Below are 15,447 nucleotides of genomic sequence, written 5' to 3' on the forward strand. Positions count from 1 at the left end.
CATGCTTGGTTTGAAAAGTCCTCAAGAAACCAGAGATAAACTGTTCTACTTTTTAATTTTAAAAAAATTGTAAAAATCCTTTTGAGTCTTTTGGATAACTATTTGAATATTAGTAATTCAGGGACAGTTACCTCCAAGCCACACACCATTCTGACTTGGAAATATGCTACTGTTCCTTCAGCACCAAATCCTGGAACTCCTTGTCTGGTGGCATTGTGGGTCTTCCTACATCAAATAGACTGCAGTCATTCAAGGCAGCAGCTCACCCCCACTTACTAAAGGGAAATTGGGATTGGGCAATAAATCCTAGTCCATCTTTCCTCAAATCCAGTCTGAGTAGGGCTTCTCTTTCTGGAATAAATTAGTTTTTGGTGGCAGCTACCAAACCATTTTGTGCACCATGATTCAGCTGTTAATTTGTGAAAGCTAGAGGACAAAGGTAGTGACTTACTCTCCTATTATGTAAGATGGAGAATCGATATAATTTTAAAGTATTTCATTCATCTATTTCAAGAACAAGTCAATAGCTTTGTAAATTTTTCAATAATGAGTTTATGTACCAGTACGCTAACATCATAAACAAGTATTGATAGACCCTTTCACATTAAAAGTAAGTAACCTGTAAAGCGATTGTGATCTACTCATGTACTTTTCTATTAAATGCATTAAAATTGTGATGCTTTCCAAAAAAAACCTGATATTTTGCATTTGGAGATTTGTTTCATTTTTCTCCTCATTGCAGGTGAATTGAGAACCAGTATTTCATTTCCCATAGGAAGTGCATGTTTGGCCTCTTTATGTTTGTTCTTTTTGCTCACACACACGCATACTAGGAATTGAATAAAATCTACCATGATCAATATCAAAAGATATTTCTTCATTCAGGCCCAGACTCAACCTTGCATCCAAGATAAATGACCATTGTTCAAATTACTGCATGATCATGTCACTCCTCTCAACTGAATCTTTAGGAGCTCTTTTCTGAATTCTGTAGAAGCTTCTTGCTACTGAAAATGGTGCAAAAGATTACAAAGCAAAATTCATTCAAAAGCTGAGACATGTCATAACCAGTAAATCCCAGAAAACAGTCTCCTCATTTTGGCAGTTTTATGGGTTTGATGCACAGCATTAACTGGATTCCATGATGGAAGGACAGCATTCAACATAGAAATTATTAGAATGTAAGTGATCTTTCAGATTGTTGCCAAACTCCATTTGAGCCACATTGGACAAATCAATAATTTTATTTTTCTGACCCAAAATTGTCAGCCCATCATGATTCAGTTTTTGGGCCTGACTCCTTTATTTGATTTCCCAAAATTCAAGATTACAGTCTTCAAAAACATAACATAAGGTGCCTTTTTAAAAGTAACAAGATGAGAGAATGATGACATTTAATTAGCACATACAGGGCACTATATAGACTACCTCCGGTTTAAACAATGCTTTGCATTGAAATTCAAAGCTCTGTGTGGTCTGAACCTTGTTGTTTGCAGCTTTTATTGGTGAGTGCAAACTGTTAACAATTATTGCCTGTGAATGATGTGTATACGAGCAAGGTGGGGGGGAGGCTTCACTAATACCACCTTCTACTTGATCTCACTGCCATGTGACCTGACATCATGTAGCCTTATGTGCATGGTCAGTATCTCTTATAAGAGTAATTGTATAGTTAACCCATTATGCCATGGATCCTTACCAGCTCTGCAAGCTTCTAAGGTATTTCCTGTCTTCTAATTTCAGCCTATTGAGTATCCCTGAATTTGATTTCTCCATTATTGATGGCCATGCCTGGGGCCTAAGCTCTCAAATTCTGCCTCTAAACCTGTTTGTTTCTCTATCTCTCTTTCCTCCATTCACAAATTCCTTTAAGCATCCTAGTCCTTGCTCTTTAACCAAGATTTTGATCATATGATCTATCAAGTTAAGTAGCTCACTCTTTGATGTTCTGGAGCAGGTGGAACTTGAACCCAGGCCTCCTACATTAGAGGTAGAGAGGCTCCCACTGTGTTACAAGTACCCTCTAAATGGTGCATAAAGCCTCTGTAAAGTGCCTTGTTTTGTTATGTGGAAGGTACCATATAAATAGGAGTAGTTGTTGTGGAAGTTAAATGTTTTTGTTGTGGTTTATCTGTTGCAGCGCTCTGCTTCAGGCCAAATGAAATGTAGGCTGCCATTGGATGAAGAGTCTTCACACCTTGCACCTTCACTTATTGAACAGCAATCCGAGTTGACTGCACACGGATCTGATGACTGCAATCAGGATCTTCTGGCTGAGAATGTAATAGTAAATGGGGAACCAAAGAGCACAAAGTATAAGGTTTGTTTTGTTTTAAATTAACTGAAGTGTGACAACTTGCATTGAGGGATTCTATGAATAATTGGAAATATTGGATTTGTTAGAAAAGAAAGACCAATTTCAATCTGGTTCATACTCTATCATCTTGTTAATCACTTAATGTAATAACCAAGGAAGATCCTGTAATGGAGAGTTTTGGGCAACCTGGTCCAATACTTTAGGTGCACCATTTTTGGCAGCTTGGTGCATGATGTATATTCCTCATGATGATTGGGACCAGAGATGCCCCAAATGTTTTGACAGGGGCTTCACTCCACAATGGCAGGCCAGCAGCTGTGGCTTTGCTCATTTTTAAAGTTTAGAAGTCTTTATAGGGTGCATCTGTTTTTTCCTGGTTCTCCACATACATTGCCATCACCCACTATTCCCAAAGGAATAGTGCTATCAACTCTCACATCCTTAGGTGTGAAATAGCCTTCCTGTCTGCTATTCTTTCATTTGTTAGGGCTTCTGGAACTAACCTCTTAATTCAACCACCTCTAGAAAAATCACGGAAGTTGGCAGGATTGTGATACCGTTAGGGTTGGGACCCACATAATTTTTAAGCAGATGTGAACCTTAAGTCAACTGGTTGCATCACAGGAAAGGTATTTAACTCACATCCCATAAGAGAATTAAAGAAGATAAACAAAACCACAATTTGCATTAGTTTTTGTTTCAATTATATCACTAGAACATTTCTAGATTTCCTGAAGCATTTCAGTTAGTGAGAATTCAAATGCGTAAGCTTGAGTGCTTTCAATACGTTTATTATAATCAATGGCTGAAGAACTAACCTGTTTCCACTTTTGTCTCTTTTAGTCTGAAGAAAGTAATAGCAAATTACTCAAGGAACCTATGAAAGTTAAACCAGTCTCTCTAGAAGAGAATAGTTTCAAAGAACCGATTAACCTTTCTGTGAACGTTGGATGTAAGTTGTCTTCCCTATCTTTGCTATTAGCTCGCAGTACTCCTCCACCATTGTTGAGAAATGATATACATTGCAAAATTTACAGAGTACACGGTACCACAGAATATGATGTGAGACAACCAAATGAGATGAACAGTGTGTTTCCCACGCTTAAAAAAAAAGACATGTAGATATCAAAATTGCATAGTTTTTCAAATACAATATCATGTCTTCAGTTTCTTTTCTCCTTTCTTCTTGAAGGTTTTAGGGTGCAATCAAATGGATGCTATTAATGCTTTTACTTTGCCACTTTATTTATGCACATGGATAGTGTGCGTTGGCAAATTTTTCATTTCATAGGGCAATATGGCCAAGTTTGATTATGTTATTATTTGGTGTTCACACTCATGGTTTTCCAATGGGAGAAAAAACATTGAATAGTGACCAGAAATGGGATCTGTAGGTGGCATTGCTCTTCACACTCCTTCACTCCTCTCTAACTAGAACCAGAGTTATGACCTAACTAGGTTCTTGTAAAAATAAATTTCAAGAATCTCTTGGTCTGTATGGCTTCCTGCCACACTAGATGAAGCAACAATAACCTAATGCACTTGAAGAATATCTCATTTACACCTCACAACAATATGAAAAAGACACCATAATTATCAAGAGAATTGGAAACAGTTTTCCAGTATATTTAAAATGTAGCAAAACTAACCCCGCCAATTTCTAGTAGTTTTACTTGGGCTTGTGGTTATGTAACAAAAGAGAATGCACTGACAATGTTCTACATGGTAGACTGATGAGTAAAGTTAGATCACATCATGCACCTTATTGAGGTTTGTAAAATCATGAGCATAGATAAGATGAATAGCATAGGTGTTTTCTCATGGATGGGGGAGTTCAAAACTAGGGGGCATGTTTTTAAAAAGATTTAAAAAGGATGTGAGAGACAGAATTTTTATATTCAAAGTGGTTCACATGTTGCTTGAACTGCTAGAGGAAGTGGTGGATGCACATACAGTTACAATATTCAGAAGACATTTGATAAGCACATGAATAGGAAAAGTTTGGAGGGATATGAGCCAAACTCAGGCAGGTGGGCTAGTTTGGTTTGGGAACATGGTCAGCATGGACCAGTTGGATTGAAGGGTCTGTTTCGATGCTGTATGGCCTCCTTCTTTAGAGACCGCAATTTCCCTTCCCACGTGGTTAAAGATGCCCTCCAACGCATCTTGTCCACATCCCGCACCTCCGCCCTCAGACCCCACCCCTCCAACCGTAACAAGGACACAACACCCCTGGTGCTCACCTTCCACCCTTCCAATCTTCGCATAAACCAAATCATCCGCCGACATTTCTGCCACCTCCAAATGGACCCCACCACCAGGGATATATTTCCCTCCCCACCCTTTGCACCTTCTGCAAAGACCGTTCCCTCTGTGACTACCTGGTCAGGTCCATTCCCCCCTACAACCCAGCCTTCCGTCCTGGCAGCTTCCCCTGCCACCACAGGAATTGCAAAACCTACGCCCACACCTCTTCCCTCACCTCCATTCAAGGCCCTAAACGAGCCTTCCATATCCATCAAAGTTTTACCTGCACATCCACCAATATCATTTATTGTATCCGTTGCTCCCAATGCGGTCTCCTCTCCATTGGGGAGACTGAATGCCTCCTAGCAGAGCGCTTTAGGGAACATCTCCGAGACACCCGCACCAATCAACCACACCGCCCTGTGGCCCAACATTTCAACTCCCCCTCCCACTCTTCTGAGGACATGGAGGTCCTGGGCCTCCTTCACTGCCACTTCCTCACCACCCGATGCCTAGAGGAAGAACGCCTCATCTTCTGCCTCGGAACACTTCAACCCCAGGGCATCAATGTGGACTTCAACAATTTCCTCATTTCCCCTTCCCCCACCTCACCCTAGTTCCAAACTTCCACTTCAGCACTGTCCCCATGACTTGTCCTACCTGCCTATCTTCTTTTCCACCTATCCACTCCACCCTCCTCCCTGACCTATCACCTTCATCCCCTCCCCCACTCACCTATTGTACTCTGTGCTACTTTCTCCCCACCCCCACCCTCCTCATTTATCTCTCCACCCTTCAGGCACTCTGCCTATATTCCTGATGAAGGGCTTTTGCCCGAAACGTCGATTTTACTGCTCCTTGGATGCTGCCTGAACTGCTGTGCTTTTCCAGCACCACTAATGCAGAATCTGGTTTCCAGCATCTGCAGTCATTGTTTTTACCTCTGACTCTATTACATGACCACTCAAATGAATTGTTGAGCATAATTATCTCCTGCCTGGAGGTGGTGAGAAGGCAAATAATTGGGCAATTTGTTCTTGGGAGGACACTTCTATTCTTCTCATCACCTCAACAATTTGGCAGGAAAGTCCACTAAAGATGCACATATTGTCACGGTCATTTATCTGAACCATCTGGGATGTCCTGGCTAGATTCACTACACCAAATGTTCTCGCTGGAATTAGTCTGAACTACAGATACCATGTATGGCTAGAGATCCACACAATATCCTAGGCAGAAGGTAGGCTGTGCCTGTCTACCTAAACTTATGACTTACATCCCCAAACAGAATGTGCTTATTGCATTGAAACAAATCTTACCAAAAATCAGTTAAATGTTAGTTTTGTTGAGTTTCATGGAGGGTTTCTTTCTGTGAGGTCTAGCGGGCATTCTCAGTATGATTCCAAGCTTGTTAACTAGATACAACACTTTGGCACCCCTCTTGTCTGATATTAGCTGGATTCTCCCACTTGTTGTAGGCAGTTTTCTTCATGACCAGGACACCTCAGGATCCCTAGTGCACTTCACCCCAACCTCCCTCTCCCCACGGCATCTACTCTGAAAGATCCAGAAAGAAAATTACATAAGTTCTCACAATGGATCCCCTGAATCCTGGGCTGCCTGCTGTGATTTCCATGATCGCAAGCTTCCGGTCTTTGATTAACTAGCAGCTTCAAGCAGTGCAAAGCTTCGCTAACAACGCATGTGATTTATTAAGAAGCAGGCCAGTCAGCTTTCAAGTGATTGGTTGGAGCTTGATCTAGTGAGCTTTCTGATAGCAGGGCTTGGGAATCATTGACCCCTGAAGAAACCCATCCCCACACTTAATGCATAGAGCACTAAACCTTGACAGACATAGCAATATGATAGTAATTTAGTAATAATGCTCTTGCTGTTCACTAGGTCCTGCAACTAATGGATCTCATGATTCAAAGATGGATTCACTGGATGGAGCACCACGTGACATGGGAAGCACCAGGTAAAAAAATAATATATGATAAGAAAGTAAACAAAATGTAGTTAATATACAAAACAATTACATACGGGCAAGTAAGTTGAAGAGAAACTACAAGATAAAGCAAGAGGATAGAAAGAGATTAAAGACAGTCATCCTGAAGTGAGATGACAATGATATAAATATGGGAAGAGATAGATGCAATCAAATGAGTGAAAAGGAGAGACAGTTAAACAAGATTTAATGCAAATATGACTCTGATCATTTGGAAAAGAAATGAGTAATTTACACTCCATGAAGAGAAAGAAAGTGTATAAGAAATGAAAGGCGGGAGCCAGTGAGATAGTAGAAGAGATGTGGTAATCTTCTGAGAGGGAGGAGACAAAAACATCTGAATAAGGAGAAAGTTTCTCATCTTCCCTCTTTCCTTTCTAACGTATCATGTTTTCTTGACTTTTTTTTTTACTTTAAACTCAGTGAGAAATAGGAGGTTAGAAGTGTGAAGGGTGACTTAACTGAAGTATATAAGATCCTGAATAGTCTTGGCAAAGTGGACACAGGAAGGATGTTTCATCTTATGGGTCACTCCAGAACCAGTCACTGTTTCAGGGTAGAAATGAGGAGAATTTTATCCTGTTGGAAAGTTGAGACACTTTGGAACTCTGCCTTAGAAGGCAGTAGAGGCAGGGTGAATGAATAGTTTTAAGACAGAGGTGGATAGATTCTGGTTAGGCAGGGAAATCAAGGGTTATTAAGGCTACATGAGATGTGGTAATTGAAACACAAAGATCTGTGATGATCTTCTTGAATAGCAGACTGTGTTTGAGGGGCTAAATGGTCTACCGCTTTTTTAAAATTTGTATTTTGTTATGGGAAAGGTGAACATTTTATGATGTGAATATTCAACTAAGTTTACATATTTGGGGTGTGTGTTGGAGTAGAAAAATAAGGTAATTTAATTATTAACTACCCAATTCTACCTCGGAAATCAAAAAACTTGAGATATTGGTCTCTATTAATTCCATTGTTTGATGAGTGTAAAAGAGTCAGAGGTTAAAGACTAAAACACACTGAATAGATTCTTGCTCCATATTATTAGTATTGAGTATCAGAGTATTTTAGTGTCCTGTCGTGGCGATGTGCAGTTGGGAGTTCAGTTTGGAGTTTATTGCTGTTGAATTACAAATTGCTGAAAATTTGTGCCGCTCTCGTATTAACATCCCAAATCTACCCTCCCAAAGGTTCTCTTAAAGTTGTTGCATTTGCAAATTACTTGCACATCAGGTGAACAACAGAAAGTTAAGCCTAATAATTAACAGTCCAAGTAGCCTTTTACAGACATGATAATTCTTAACGGCTACCAATTATTGAATTTTTGGAACAGAAATGTGCAGAATTGCATATTTTAGTTTAAGGACTGTTTTAGTAGCTGAAAAATTATAAATATTAACTTTATTTTTCTTCTTTTTGTTTTTGCTTTGTTACTTTTCTCTGTTCAAATTTTCCTTTCCTGCTCTTTATTTCTCTTTTACATGATTTATTCCTTAATTGGCTTCCTCTCTCCGTTCTTGCTAGTTTATCATTTATTTGAATTGAATTTGAATTGAATTGAATTGATTGTCACATGCACCGAGGCACAGTGAAAAGCTTTGTTTTGTGAGCAGTACAGACCGATCACATAATTAAGTAAATAATAGGTAAACAGCGCCAAAAACAAAACACACAGGAACAGGTGTGTGTTAAGAGTTTGAGTCCATTCAGTATTCTAACAACAGTAGGGTAGAAACTGTTGCGAAACTGGCTGGTGCATGTGTTCAGGCTTCTGTACCTTCTCCCCAATTGTAGATGTTATAGAAAAACACTGCCAGGCTGGGATGGATCTTTGAAAATGCTGGTGGCCTTTCCTTGACAGCGGGCCTGGTAAATGGATTCTATAAATGGGAAGTTTACCTTTGTGATTGTCTCGGCCGAGTTCACTGCTCTCTGTAACTGTCTCCGATCTTGAATGGTACAGTTGCCATACCAGATACTGATACATCCAGACAGAATGCCCTCAATGGCACATCTATAAACGTTGGCAAGGGTATTCGCCATCATGCTAAATTTCCTTGGGCCTTTGTAACCAGTGTGTCCACACGAAGAGTCCAAGAAAGCTTGTTGTGGATGACCACTCCCAGGAGCTTGACACTCTCCACTCGTTCCACCTCTGTGCTGTTAATGTGTCGGGGGGGGGGGGGGCATGAGTAACATCCCGCCGAAAGTGGTAATGAGTTTCTTGGTTTTGCCGGCATTGAGAGCGAGGTTGTTCTGAGTCTTTCACCTCCCATCTGTAGTCTGTTTCATCGCCATCTGAGATTTGACTGACAATGGTGGTGTCATCAGCCAACTTGTAAATGTCGTTAGTCTGGTACTTGGCGATGCAGTCATGGGTATACGATGAGTACAGTAGGGGACTGAGTACGCACCCCTGTGGGGGCTCCAGTGTTGAGTGTTAGTGAGGATGAAATATTGTCCCCAGTCTTCACTAATTGTGGCCTGTGGCTCAGGAAACTGAGGATCCAGTTGCAGAGAGTGGGGCTTAGTCCGAGATCACTAAGTTTAGTAATCAGTCTCGAGGGGACAATAGGGTTGAAGGCTGAACTGAAGTCAATGAGTAGGATTCTTACGTAACTATTCTTGGTGTCAAGATGTTCTGGGGAAGAGTGAAGGGTAAGTGATATGGCATCTGACATGGATCTGTTGGTCCATGTCAGGCAAATTGAATTGGGTCAAGAGTAGTGGGGAAGCTGGAGTTGATCAGTACCATAACCAGCCTTTCAAAGCACTTCATGACCACTGAAATTAGGGCCACTGGACGGTAGTCATTGAGACATGCTGCATGAGTCTTCGTAGGCACAGGGATGCCTCTTGAAACAGGCAGGGACAGTTGCACGGAGAGGTTGAAGATGTCCGAGAAGACCTCTGCCTATGCAGATCTGCGCATGCTCTGAGTGTATGGCCTGGTACTCCATCTGGTCCTATTGCTTTACTTGGATTTACACGAAGGAAAACAGATCTGACCTCATGCAGTGACTGTTGGGATAAGTTTGTCAGGACTAGGTGTTATCTCTCTGCCGCAATTCTGCTCAAAGCGAGCATGGAAGGCGTTGAGACAATCTGGGAGGTTGCACTGTCTCTTTTTAGAATCTGTGATGTCATTCAGTCCTTGCCATAGTCACTGGGTATCTGTCTGGGTCTCTAGTTTGGATCGGTATTTGTCCTTAGTTGTTTTAATGGCTCTGCGAAGGTCATACTTGGATTCCTTATATTCCTTCTATTTCTCAATCCTTTAATTTTATTGTTTCAGGATATATACCGTACTCATTAAAATTCCGTAAATCCTGTTGTGTTCATGGAATTGATCATATTTTGAGAAAATCTGGTCCAAAAAAATTAAAACTAAATATGAATAAAGATCTCTAACTAATAGAACATTAATGCATTCTGCAACATTCCAATACAACCCAGGTCAGGAAGACAGTTATTAGGTTGTTTCAGAAATAATGTCCAACAGTGGAAAATTGAGCGAGTAAATTCAGGAAATTGAAGACCTTGTAAGTCTAACATCTGATGAAATTAATAATTAATGAGAGAGTAACTGAACACTGAGAGAAATTTGTGCTCTTCAGAGACAGCCAGCATGTGGAGGAAGGTCATTTCGAATTAATTGACTTTGTTGAGTAACAAGTAAAACATTAGAAATGTCTATAGAAAATAGCTTTGTTCAGTATGGGGGTCAATGACACTTGCAGCATTTATTGTACCTCCATAATTTCCTTGCAAGAGTGATGAACTGCCATCTTAACTGCTGCAGTGCATGTGGTGTAGGTAAACAGTATTGTTTAATTCATAAAGATGAAAACACAGTGATATATGTTTTTAAGTCAGAATGATGTGTGACTGGAGGATAACTTGCAGGTATTGCTGTTTCACTGCTCCTGCTGCCATTGGCCTTCTACACGTTGAAGATTTGGAAAATGTTGGTGAAGATACATAAATGGGTTTTGCAGTACATGTCAGTAGTATGAATATTGAAGTTGGTGGATAGAGTGCTAGTAAAGCCACTTGCAATTTTTATCTTTTTGCCATTGAATGATCTAACAGATTGTTCCACAAATGCATTTTTAACAATTGTTTTCATGAAGCAAAAGAAGTAACTGCTGCTGACCAATATGTGTCCAATGTAATGGACCCGCACGATTCCTGCAGTTCATTTGTTAACCATTGAGATCTGACTGTGACCTATCTTTTGATTGGATCATTTGATAACCTATCCTCTCCATATATAAGCTGCCTTGAAGCTCACTAACTACTTGCAACTGAGGCCAGGGCCATATAATTGGTAGAAGCAGGTGATGTGAGGAAGCATGCTCTTGAACTGAAAATTAAGCTTTTGTGTTTTGGTAGCCCATAAAATTGTGTTCCTAAACTGTGGCTATTTATCTGATTTAATTTGATGGGCACAGGACTCAGATTGATGGAGTGAAGGTCCCTTATGTGCGGTTAGAGCGATTACCAATCTGTGCACCATCTCCTGGCCAACTCCCTGTCTTCAAACTGCAGCCGGATGTTGATGAAAGTGAAGGTAGCCTAATGTTTACGGGCAATGAAACCTCTCATACTACAACAAAGGTGAGCAGAAAAATGTCTTCTTTAAAAGGAATTGCGTTTATGTGGTACCTGTCATGATAAATCAAAGTGCTTTACAGCCAATAAATACTACTTGAAATGTGTTCACTGTTCCAGTGTAAGAAATAGGACAGGCAATTTGTGAACAGCAAGGTCCTACATACAGTATTAAGATAATGACCAGATAAACTGTTTTTTGATATTGATTGAAAGGTAAGTATTGGCTAGAAAACCGAATAGCTCCTCTAACATATCATTAAATATTCGAGACACTGAACAGTTAGCAGCATCTGCGGTGAAAGAAGTTGAAGTAACGTCTAAATTCCGTATGACTCTCCTTCAGAACTGAAGAATAACTCTGTTCTTCAATGTAATAAAATCCTTTGTTTGCACCTGAATGAGAGAATGAGGCTTTGGTTTAATGTCAAACATAAAGGCTGCCAACTATGACTGTGTTCCTCAGCACTGCAATGGAGTTTCAGTCCAGGTATTTGCACTTAAGTCCTGAGTTGGGACTTGAACCTACAACTCAGAGTGTGAGGTGGATTAAGTGAGCCAAAACTTGTGATGTAAAGGAAAATAAATGGGCAAAACCTTGCAATATAATTTTAAAAATCAGTCTCAAAAGAATTGTGAGACATTAAAAGTGTTTCTAAACCTATTCTGCCCTCCAGTTGAAAGACAAAGGTTTCAAACCTATTGTGAAAAAAATTGAACCTCTACAATGACCTTGTCATTGGAGTTTTATTATTTCCTTCCTTGACAGTTGAAGTTTTTTATAATATTTCCAGTTATGTAATGATATGTAGTGATTAATGATTGAAACGTTTACTGATGCCACAGTTTTAGTTCCTCTTATATAAGGTCATATCATCTTTCTTTCATGACAGAGCTCAAGTTTTCTTATTTCTATCTGCTCACTCACCTAACATAGGGTGTAATATTGGTATTTCATGGGAGCTTATCCAGATGTTTGCAATGTCTCACATGCATTCCTTCAATCCTTAGAAGGCAAACTGAGTTGATCTTCAATGAGATTGTTAGACTATTCTTGTAGTAAACATGACCAGCACTATCTGCAAGGTCTGTTTAATTTTATACTGCAACTGAAATGATAACATGTTACAGAGACTAACGTTTACTAATTCATGACAAATATTGCTGCATGTTAATTTCATTACTTTGTGTTTATTTAACAGAACATTACACTGGACAACACACTCACTCCTCCAAATTCAAACCCTCCACCCCCACAACAAAGTGAGCTCGATGAAGCACAGATAACTCCTGACTTGTCTCCTGAAGTTGTTGCATCTCTCTCTCCTTTGGATGACAAACCTTCAGAAAAATCTGTTCAAGAATTGTCACCTCAGACAACCTCAGTAGTAGCAGGTGCTACTGACAACAACGAAGATTATTGCGCAGTTTGTTTGAACGGTGGAGAGCTGTTGTGCTGTGATCGATGCCCGAAGGTTTTCCATCTTGCTTGCCATGTGCCTTCCCTGCTCAGCTTCCCAATGTAAATCTAGCTTTTAATTACTGCAATGTTTTTAGGCTGTAGTGCATGTCATATATTATTGTGAGGCTGAGATGACAATTTTGAGAGTCAGAGTTGAAAGAGCCACATTTAATTTTATCCTTAGTTAGAAAAAACATACTTGAAATATATTTTGAAGAAGGGTCACTGGACTCAAAATGATAACTCTGTTTTCTCTCCATAGATGTTGCCAGACCTGCTGAGTTTCTCCAGCAATTTGTTTTTGCATGTTTCAAATCTTCAGCATCCACAGTTCTTTGTTTTACTGCAAAATGTTTGCCAGTGTGAGTGTTCAAATCATGTTTCCCAATCCTGGAGTGGAAGTTCAGCTCTTAAATTGGATCTGGTGATTTCTCTACTTTCAAAGATGCTGACCCCTTTTTTCATGTCTCACTGTTTATCCAACTGAAAATTTCACACACTTCTCCTTAACTACAATGTCTGTATTATTCCCTCCTTTATGAAGCCAGGTGTAAATTACTCAATAAGAATCACTTCCACATCATCTAACTCCTCGAACAAGCTATTTTTTTCGTTTTTTCAAAGATCTTACCTACCGTTAGTTATTTTCTTGGTTTTAAGTTAATCCACCCTTACAACTAAATCCAGATTTGCCCATTGTTTTGGATTTGCTATGTCTAGCAAAACCGTTCTCCTGACCACATTTTACTTTTACACTAATTTCATCCCAATTAATATGAGGTATTGGAAAGTCTTGTAACTGTTGTGTTGTTTCTAGAAATCTGAATTATTTGTCTACATGTTTTACCTTCTACATTTCTCTGATTATTTGGTAGTGGACTGATATACAAAATATACTCCTAACAGCACAATTGCCACTTCTTGATTTCTAATTCAACCCATATGACCTCATTTGATGATTCAAGCATCTCTTTCGCCAAAGTTACAACTTACTTACTCTTTTGTTTTTACTCTATTCCATCTTAAGTGTTGATATTGCCAATCCTTCAAGCCATATTTTAGTGATAGCTAAGATATCGTACTTCTAATTGCCTATCTGGCTACATCTCATTTGCCTTATATTCACTATCTTCCTTGTATTGAAGTACATATCATTAATCACAAAAAAAACTTCTTGTTGTCTAATTTCTAATCTTTGTTTCCTTTGTCTTTCAGACTGACTTACTAATTTTCTGTTTTCCATATCCAACTTTGTTTGTCTCTATTATCAACCAATGAACCTCCCGATCATTATGTATTTGGTGGAGATGTGACACATTCAACTTATGCAGATCCCATGAAACCACCACCACTCCTTGCCAAATTAGTCCCAATCCCTCAGGAATCTGAAGTCCTACCTCCTCTACCTGTTCTTCAGGGAATATACATCTGCATGTTTGCCTATTTCTGTACTCATAAGCCTGTGGCATCAGGGTATTCCAGAAATTGCTACCTTTTCAGGTCTTGCTTTGTAATTTACTTCCTAGCTTCCAAAACTTTGCCTGCAGAACCTCATCCTTCCTTCTACCTATGTCATTGGTACTGTTATAGACCATGACTGTTGGTGATTCACCCTTCCGCTCAATGTTTTGAAGCTGATCATAACGACGCTGAAAGGGTTCAGAAAAGATTTACAAGGATGTTGCCAGGGTTGGAGGATTTAAGCAATAGGGAGAGCTGAATAGGCTGGAGCTGTTTTCCCTGGAGCATTGGAGGTTGAGGGGTGACCTTATAGAAGTTTTTATAAAATCATGAGGGGCATGGATAGGGTAAATGGACAAGGCCTTTTCCCTGGGATAGGGGAGTCCAGATCTAGAGGGTATAGGTTTAGAGTGGCAGCAGAAGATTTAAAAGGGACTTAAGGGACAATTTCTTTTCATGCAGAGGGTGATGCTTGTATGGAATGAACAGCCAGAGGAAGTGGTGGAGGCTGGTACAATTACAACATTTAAAAGGCATCTGGATGGGTATATGAAAGGGAAGAATTTAGAGGGATATGGGCCAAGTGTTAGCAAATGGGATTAGATTAATTTAGGATATCTGGTCAGCATGGATGAAGTGGACCAAAGCATCTGTTTCCGTGCTGTACATCTCTATGACTCTGAGTCTCTAATCTTGATACTGGCATCATGGAGGCTATTTACTATCCTAAGGCCATTGTTGAAACGGTCACTGTTGATATCACATATTGAATCTCTGATCAGTATTGCTTTCCTGACCTTTTCCTCCTCTGAAACTGAACAGCTGAGTTATGTGTGGTACTTTGGTGTACCTCTCAGAACGATTACTGTCACCTGAATTAAGCACGCTGGGTGAAGACACAGATGTACAAAGGGAATACTATCTGGTCTTTCTGGTCTATCTCTCTGACTGCACATCATTTTGTTGAAAGCTGACGAGCTCTACAAACATGCCATTTACATAGTATTCAGCTCTCTTGCACTGTAGACACACCAACTGAAACTTCCTGCCCCTGGGGTTGTTCAGGATATGATAAGTGTCAGAATTTCTATGTGTCATGATGTTCATTCAGCAAGCTATGATGCCTCTACTTATTAGACTGTGACTGGATTTCTTTGTTTAACCTGCTGCCTTAACTCAGAAAAAGCCAATGGTAATACTCGACAACTAGTCACGGACTTGCTGTTCTCTGCAACAATCCTTGATATTTGTGTTGTGTTTCAATTTGTCACCTTTGCTTACTGTCTTGCATTCTGCACTGTGTCCTGTACATACTATCTCTTCTTCTGTTTAAACTCCAGC

At 39.8% G+C, this 15,447-nt stretch overlaps 1 protein-coding gene across 3 annotated transcripts in view; it reads left to right on the forward strand.

Annotated features, from left to right (window-relative positions):
* trim66 (tripartite motif containing 66) overlaps positions 1-15,447 on the forward strand; it is a 218,185-nt gene that overhangs the window by 191,790 nt on the left and 10,948 nt on the right. For all 3 annotated transcript variants that reach the window (XM_072592328.1, XM_072592329.1, XM_072592330.1), the window contains 5 exons: positions 2,141-2,320; positions 3,161-3,269; positions 6,467-6,542; positions 11,024-11,189; positions 12,386-12,705. In XM_072592328.1, coding sequence (XP_072448429.1) covers positions 2,141-2,320; positions 3,161-3,269; positions 6,467-6,542; positions 11,024-11,189; positions 12,386-12,705 — 851 coding nt within the window. The remainder of the gene's footprint in view (positions 1-2,140; positions 2,321-3,160; positions 3,270-6,466; positions 6,543-11,023; positions 11,190-12,385; positions 12,706-15,447) is intronic.

The sequence above is a fragment of the Chiloscyllium punctatum genome, chromosome 22 (assembly GCF_047496795.1).
Source record: "Chiloscyllium punctatum isolate Juve2018m chromosome 22, sChiPun1.3, whole genome shotgun sequence".
NCBI lineage: Eukaryota > Metazoa > Chordata > Chondrichthyes > Orectolobiformes > Hemiscylliidae > Chiloscyllium > Chiloscyllium punctatum.